The following is an 8,524-nucleotide window of genomic DNA, read 5'->3' on the forward strand; positions in this document are numbered from 1 at the left end:
TTTATTGTAACGCGTTGTGGACAGTCTTAACCAAACTCTTAAAATCTTCAAACTCAACTGCCAAATATTCATTAAAATATCAACTAGTAGGAGAAAGTGTTTCCGTGAAAGTATCCATAATAGCCTGTAGCGCGACTAATTGCTGGTGAGGAAATTACGGATTTACCCAGGGATCTACAAATACATCGAATAATTTATAACTAGCAGACCGAATTGTGAGTAGCAAAATTTGTAAACCTAAATTTAAATCCTTCAGATCATCCCACGGATAGGGATTTTAGCTACCTAGATTTCTGTAAAATCACGCCCATGTTTTTGTAAACCGAGTAGTTAAACAAAATATATTTAAATTAAAATTTGATTCCCACTACAACTCCAAATGTCTTGATTAGAAATTCGTCTCAACTGAAGCCCTAGCCTTAAATCAAGCCCTTTTTCCCTTATATTTTAAAAAAAGGTAAGAGTATAAAACTTTGCGTCGTCCGATAATTATAAAATTCAATAATTTTAGCTTTGATTTTAATGTGACAATTAAAACATGTCCATTCGACGCTAAAATCCTTCTCTGGACATAACAGCGGATAGGGGAAGTCCTAACTGGGTTAACCTACTGACTCAGCAGACTGGAGTGAAATAAAATAGCTCCCGCGGACCAAAACAGGCATGCAGGGTGGGCTCCCTACAACAGTACGCATAAGTGTATCGGGTGGGCTCCCTGTAACAGCCTACAGTTAACGATAATCAGTGATGACAAAATACAAAGTTCCCATGCGGGTATCATTGAGAAGGAAAATCCCGCCATTAGTTCCGATCGAGTGAAAGCCTCGGTAGCTGATGCCGACTCCATGGATTGTGGGAGGAGCCAATCATCACATTCGTTGAAGGTGGACTCCGTGGCCTCGGATGCTACAAGGAGGGACGAGTTGCAGACTCATCAGGAGACAGAATGTCATCATATATGGGCACGACTTGAAAGACTCATTGCAGACCTTCATGAGTATGTCCAACCCAGAATAAATGTCCACAAGGAGATCACATTTAAGGTGGCATCTATCGGCAGCGCATTCAAGCGGCTCAGGAGCTTGGAGGAGGCACGCACCAAAGGTTAATTCTTTATTACTGAGTCCGTGCAAACTCCACTAACATCACCCACATCGCGTGTAGGGACTGACTCCGAAACAACGGTGAAATACTCGGAAGAAGAGGATCTGATTATCACGCCGCCAACTCGAGAAGTATGTAAAGCTGTACGGAGAAAACGCTCGAAAGGCTCACCTGCGGTAGAAGCTCAAAAACTGAAAAAGCTGAAGCAACAGGTTCTGACCAGCAAAGCAGCCCCGCAAGGGAAGCTACCTGCCAATGGGTCAGTTTGGAGCTGGTCGAGGCAAAGAAGGGAAGACCACCTTCTGCGAAGAAAGAGCCTAAGAAGCAGATGTAGAGCCGTTGGAAATCAGCGCCAAGACCTGATGCCCTGATTGTCCGACCCAAGGACAAGGAGAGATACTCGGACATCCTCCGCCGCGTAAAGAAGTATGTTCCGCCAGAAGAACCTCGAGATTGCGTCGATAAAATCCGCCGGACAGCGGCCGGGGATATGTTGCTCATCTTGACCAAGAAGACGACCAACGGAGCCCCTCAGCTGCGTACAGCCATCGCCACTTTCCTCGGAGGGGACGAGGCCGAGGTGCTCAGCAAGGGAGCACAAGAACAGCTTGAGATCAAAGACCTCGATGAGACGACGTCGAAGGACGACGTCCTTAAAAATCTCAAAAGAGTAGCTGGAGAGGAGCATGTAATAGCTCGTGAAGCTATCAAGTCTCTGCGGAATATATAGGGAGGCACCCACACTGCCTCAATGACACTCGCAGCAACAGCGGCGAAAAAGATCCCGGGGAAGCACGGCAAAATCAAGATAGGCTGGGGCAATTGCCGTATCAGGAGAGTGGAGAGACCGATAAAGTGTTTCAAGGGCTCATACTACGGAGATCTCGCCACGAAGTGCACGAGTACAGTCGACCGGTCCAAACTCTGTGCCAAATGCTCAGCGACTGGTCACAAGGCTTCGGACTGTAAGGAGAAGCCCCGATGCGCCTTGTGTACCGAGAAAGCCAACTCGGACAATTGCACCCACACTTCAGAGGATCCTCAACAAATGACGATGAAGATACTCCAACTCAATCTCAATCATTGTGAGGATGCACATGACCTGCTTATGCAGATGATGCGAGAGTTGAATCTTGACTTTACCATGATCTCGGAACCGTATCGATATGTCGGCACTCAATTCTGGATTACTGACGCCAGCAGGAAAGCTGTAATCTGGGCTTGTGGAATGCGTCCACTCCAGAGCACTACGAGCGATGGTTTACATGATGGCTTCGTCAAGGCTAAGTTCGATGGTATTCATTTATACAGCTGCTACGCCCCACCGGGCCTTTCCATTGAAGAATTCATGGACTCCCTAGACAGACTGACTGAGGATGTAAAGAAGCACTTTCCTGTGGCAATAGCCGGGGACTTCAACGCCTGGGCAGTCGACTGGGGTAGTAAGGAAACGAACACCAGAGGGCAAGCTGTACTGAAAACCATGTCAGCGTTGGATGTTGTTCTGATGAACAGCGGCGATGAACCCACTTTTAAAAGGGGAGAGGCGACCTCGATTGTGGACATTACATTCGTGAGCAGCACCCTTGCAAAGGGGATCTGCTCATGGAGAGTAGTTGATGTCTACACAGCAAGCGATCACCGTGCGATACTCTGGGAGGCACGTACTCGCCAGAGAGTCACCATGACGCCTAGGAAGACCAACTGCATTGGCTGGAGAGTGAGCAGTTTCGATCCTAGCTCTTATTCGATAGCACTGAACGAACGCCCGATCAGTGGCAGCAATGCTACTAAAAAGGCAGATAACATCATGAAGAGACTGACGGAAGCCTGCGATGCCACAATGTCCATGAAGCATACCACAAATCTACATCCGGTGTATTGGTGGAATGACATGGTCGCTGTTCGACGGAAAGAGTGTAACACAGCCAGAAGATTCGCCCATCGTGGCCGTAAGAAGCCAAACTTTGAGGACCTGGAAATGCGTTATAAGAAGGCACGCCGGAAGCTCAGCAAAGCGATCAAAAGCAGTAAGAAGCAATCCTGGAGTGAGCTCCTTAATAAGGTGGAAAGGGATCCATGGGGGAGACCGTATAAGGTGGAGATGATGTGACTCAAGAGTCAACCAATGCCAGCGCCTACGTGCTCCGCACTAATGGAGAGAATCGTCACGGTGTTGTTCCCCCAACAACCAGAGCTTCACTGTACTGGCGAACAGGAAAAAGAGATATCGATTCCACCAATCACCAAAGAAGAATTGATGGAATCTTGCAACAGAGTTGGTAACACCAAGGCTCCTGGCCTTGATAGAGTTTCCAATATCGCGCTAAAATCAACTATTCATGCGATTCTAGACCTGTTCTTGGTTGTCGACAATGAGTACTTAAGGGAGGGCATCTTCCCGGCATGTGGAAGCAGCAGAGATTAATATTGCTCCTGAAAGGGAATAAACGACCGGACTACCATTCATCATACCGTCCCCTCTGCATGCTAGATACCGCCGGCAAGGTCCTCGAGCGTATCGTCCCCCAAAGGATAGAAGCAGCTGTGGAACCCCTGTTGGCCAACAACTAATATGGGTTGCGAAAAGGCCGATCCACCGTAGACGCTATTAACATGGTTATCAACACCGCCAGGGACGCGATCTCAGGAAAAAGATGGCTAAATGGCACAAAGAAGTACTGCTTGGTAGTCACGCTAGATATTAAGAATGCTTTTAACTCAGCCAAATGGGACCGTATCAGGGAGGCATTGTTGAAATTCAACTTACCGGGATACTTGCAGAGAATAGTTATTTCACTGGACGAGTCCTTAAGTATGACAGGGAGTACGGATCTAAGTATCGAGTTACCAGAGGGGTACCTCAACGGTCAGTACTGGGTCCTTTGTTATGGAATATCATGTATGACGGACTACTGAAACTCGGATTGCCCCGGGAAACTAAGCTCGTGGCATTCGCAGATGACGTGGCTGTAGTCATCGTGGGCACATACTTGGGAGAGATCAACTACAGCTTCGACACGACCTTCGAGACGATCCGCCACTGGATGGATGCCGTGGGGCTAAAACTAGCGGAGCATAAAACGGAAGCCGTGCTGATCATCAGCAGAAAGAAAATCGAAACAATAACGCTGCAGGCCGGGTCCTGTGAAATTATTTCTCAGCCTTCATCCGATACCTGGGGGTGATGATCGATGTTAGACTCAATTCCAAGCAGCAAACCGAGCACGTGGGTGTTAATGCTTCTAGAGTTAGATCCGCCTTATCGCGTCTCTGCTGTCATCGGTGGTCACGTCAGTACTCATCTACGGCATTTCCACCTGGGTTGATGCATTGCAGTTGCAGGAAGCATGGCGGAAGGTTGCACCAGTCTATTGACTAAGTGCTCTGCGAATGGTGACGGCTTACCGTACAGTATCGGAGGACGCAGTGTGTGTCATCTCCGGGATGCTCTCCATAGAAATATTGGCCGAAAAACGAAGGTCATTGTAAACTCAATGCAGAAGAGAGGCAGAAGAGTCTGCAGCAATGGCAGCTAAAGTGGGACACCTCTACCAAAGTGAGATGGACTCACCTTTTGATCCCTCATGTAGGTGATTGGTTGAATCGTAGCCATGGTGAGGTTAATTATTATCTCACACAAATGCTCTCGGAACGTGGGTGCTCCCGGGCATATTTTCATAAATTCTGTAAAGTGACATTTTTGCATGGGGGTTAAAAAAGCCTATTACCTTCGCCCTTCTTCCCCTGAATCTGGTTAAAGAACTTCCGCAGTAAATATACTTGGTGAAAATTTCTAAATGGTATAAAGCCGCAAGATTTGGATCATATCTTGTTGAGCATATTCAAAAACTATTCCCAAAATTTTAAGTACCTTGTCCACCCCATTTTCGAAATATACATCGTCAAAAATGGAAAAGACACAAAAATTGGATATTTGGCGATGCATATCTCAAAAATGGGGTGGACCAGGGACTTGAAATTTTGGGAATATCTTTTCAATGTGGTCAACAACATATGATCCAAATATTGCGTCTTTATACTATTTCGAAATTATCACCAAGTATACTTACTACGGAAGTGCCTTAAACTCAAAACGCAAAATTTATGGGCGCCAGGTGATTTTCAACCGGAGTCACCAAACCGGAGGAGTCTACAAAATCAATTCTAACTAATTCGAAAATCTCTAAAATGTACTCAAAAGGGAGAAAACTAGATTTCTGGGGAAAGGTAACGGTCCTTGGTTCGCTCAGTGTGCTAGGTTGTGGAGAGAGGGGTGGATTTCAGGTGGAAATGGATATTGGGTGGTCAAAACTACAAAAAAAGGAAGAAATCCACATTGTCTTTAAGTGTTGCACTATTGAAATTTTTAGAATAAGGAATTTACATATTCTTACATAATGGTCTTACCAACAAAACAAAAGAGAAAGAAAGAATTGCCATAATAATCATCATTCTTCTAACAAACGCACAATAATAAATTGACTCGAAGTATTTGGTCCGGACAAGAATACATTATCGATTGATTCGGCTAAGGTGAAGTCATCAAATTCCCCAACAGTAATATAAAATGAAGGGTTTTTATGGTGGTAGAGTCAATAATTATACACAGAATTATCGTAAACAAGTTAAAGTATATATTCGTAACTCTCTCCTTCTCAAAGGTTAACACACAAGTGATAAACTATACTCATGACGCGTGTTAGCGTCGTACGGTGTTAAGAAACCGCACTAACGTATCAGTAGGTAAAACAGAGTGCAGGCGCTCTACATATCCAACACTCCCTCCCGACTGCCTCTGTGTTACCTTTTTCTTTTTAAACTCTCATCAATATCTTAATCATAACATTTAGTTTCATTTTTAATCAAGCAACCTTCATATAATCAGATCCAGTCTCCGTAATCTCGTCGAATCTGTATAACCCTAGTTGGAGCCTAAATTAACAGAACAGAACAGTATATATTTTACATTTTAATATTCATTATTTCGTCAGTCAAACGTTTATGCAATTCAAAAGCCAAAGGCTTTGTAAAAATATCAGCAAGCTGATCCTTAGATTTAACCCACTTGACCGCTATGAGTTTTCTTTTTACACATTCCTTGATGTGACGAGCTTGAGTCTCAATTATATGTCTCAATTTATTACCACCACTGGTTTCTGAGTTTACTATCGCAGCTCTGTTATCGCACCATAATATCATGGGGAGTGGAGGTGCAACCATGATTAGTCTCAAAGAATTGTAAATGCATAACATTTCTTGACTAGCCTCGCTCATCGCAACATATTCAGCATGACAAGTGGACAGAGCTACATAGGATTGTTTATGTGTTCGTCAAATTATTGGATCACCGAATAACTTAATCACAAACCCACATGTTGTGAGTGAATTTTTGCAACCTGCGATACTTGCATCTGAAAAGCTCTCAATTTCATCCATCTTACCCACATATCTCAATCCTAACCTCTTTGTACCTTTCAAATACCTAAATACTCTCTTCACCATAATCCAATCCTCTTCGGTTGGATTCACGTGATGCCTACTCAACACATTTACTGCGTAAGATATGTCTGGCCTTGAGGCACCTGCTAAATACAAGAGACTCCCCACAGCCTCTCGATATGGGAAATTTCCTCTAGTCTCTGTAATTCTCATATTTTCCTCTTCTGGTTCTTCCTCTCTATTTTTCCTCTCGTTATTTGTGACTTGTGCAGTATTCATTGGAGTTCTCTGAGGGTGCGGTTCATCGAATCCAAATCTGACCAGTATTTTCTCTATATATTTTTCCTGACTCAACTCTATGACGTTACTTTCCCGATTTCGCCTAATTGTGATACTCAAGAACTCTTTAGGATCACCTAGAATTGTCATCTCGAATTCAGCACTTAATTTTCTTTTTACCTCTTCTAATTTGATTTTATCATTGCAAGCTAGTAGAATATCATCTACATAGAGTAATAAAATCAAGAATTTTATCCCATCTCTCCAAGTAAATAAACATGGCTCTAAGTCTGAATTTTCAAAACCCATTTCCAATGCAACCTCAGTAAATTTCATGTTCCACCTTTTGGGACTTATACGAAGTCCATACAAAGCCTTCTCTAATTTACATACTTTACATCTCCTCTCTTTGTCTGAGTGATGAGTACCTTCAGGAATCTCCATATATATTTCCTCGTCAATTTCACCATTTAAGAATGTCGTCTTTACGTCTAATTGACATACATCGAGATCATATTTATTAATAATAGCTATTACTGCTCTTACCAATGGTAATCTTGAAACTGGAGCATAAGTCTCACTAATTTCATAAACATTCTTATCTTTAAACCCACGAATTACTAAACGTGCCTTAAATTTCACATTCCCATCTGCTTCAAGCTTACGTTTGAATACCCACTTTGAATCAATAATATTCAATTTTTGTCCATTTTCCATTCTAATCGGTCTATCTACTATTTTCCATACTGCTTTTCTCTTTATCGAACCTAGTTCATTTTCTGCAACTGATATCCAGGACTCTTTATCTTTACTTTGAACCGCTTCTTTAAAATTTGAAGGATCTGAATTTATTTGAGACAAAAGCGCATGAAAGACTTCATCGTTTACTTTCTCTATATCTAATTCAACTTCATTATCAACCATACTAGTAAGAAGAACTCTCTCCTTTAGACTTTCATCAATTTGTAATTCATTAAACCTTGTATCTGTGATGATTTTACTAGTGTTTTCAGAAATTTCTTTTTCTTTGACTTTTTCTGATGATTTAGCATCTTTTCTTGGTCGACCTATTTTACGCTTCAATTCTCCCTCCGATTTTAAAGATTTCTCAGCCTGAACTTCATCATTATCAAATTCAACAAGCCATTTATTCTTATCTATCACTTCATCGGTTTCTGGAAAGTTTTGAATCTTATTTTTTAAATACTTGTCTCCATAGACTAATTTTTCATTGAACCTGACATTTCTACTTTCGTAGTACTTCCCTTCTTCAGGTTTAAGGAATATGTATCCACTTGGAGTGTACCCGATGAGTACAACTCTCATTCCTAATTTTCCAAATTTTGGACCTGACCTCCTCGGTACTGTGATGTATGACAGACAACCAAATCTTTTAATTTGATTTACATCGAAACTATGATTTGGAGCAAATCTTTCCAAAGGTGTTATCATATCATTTGACTTGTGAGGTGTACGATTGTACGCATACACAGGAGCCGACAAGGCCAAATCCCATAAGTACTCCGGTAATTTTGCATCGAACATGTATGATCTCACTTTCTTTTGGATCGTTTGATTAAATCGTTCAGCCACACCGTTGAGCTGTGGTGTATCTGGGCAAGAAAATTGTTGTTCTGCCCCTAATTTTCCTAACATCTCTACAGTATATCCGCCCGTAAACTCTGTTCCTTGATTAGAT

General features: G+C 42.6%; 1 protein-coding gene across 1 annotated transcript; it reads left to right on the forward strand.

Moving 5' to 3' along the window:
* Nucleotides 1-1,594: 1,594 nt before the first annotated feature.
* LOC107043446 lies at nucleotides 1,595-3,217 on the forward strand. Its single transcript, XM_015264967.1, has 2 exons — nucleotides 1,595-1,792; nucleotides 1,835-3,217. The coding sequence occupies exons 1-2, from the start codon at nucleotides 1,595-1,597 to the stop codon at nucleotides 3,215-3,217; spliced, it is 1,581 nt and encodes a 526-aa protein (XP_015120453.1).
* The last annotated feature ends 5,307 nt before the right edge of the window (nucleotides 3,218-8,524 follow it).

Source organism: Diachasma alloeum, unplaced genomic scaffold (genome assembly GCF_001412515.2).
Source record: "Diachasma alloeum isolate Michigan unplaced genomic scaffold, Dall2.0 Dall_scaffold_00575, whole genome shotgun sequence".
NCBI classification, from domain to species: Eukaryota; Metazoa; Arthropoda; class Insecta; order Hymenoptera; family Braconidae; genus Diachasma; species Diachasma alloeum.

What these genes read in the sequence shown, in the direction of transcription:
- LOC107043446 (XM_015264967.1), top strand. Translation starts at nt 1,595, where the DNA reads ATGTTGCTCATCTTGACCAAGAAGACGACCAACGGAGCCCCTCAGCTG. An exon ending in GAGTAGCTGGAGAGGAGCAT is followed by an intron (nt 1,793 to 1,834) that starts GTAATAGCTCGT and finishes CGGAATATATAG; the next exon opens with GGAGGCACCCACACTGCCTC.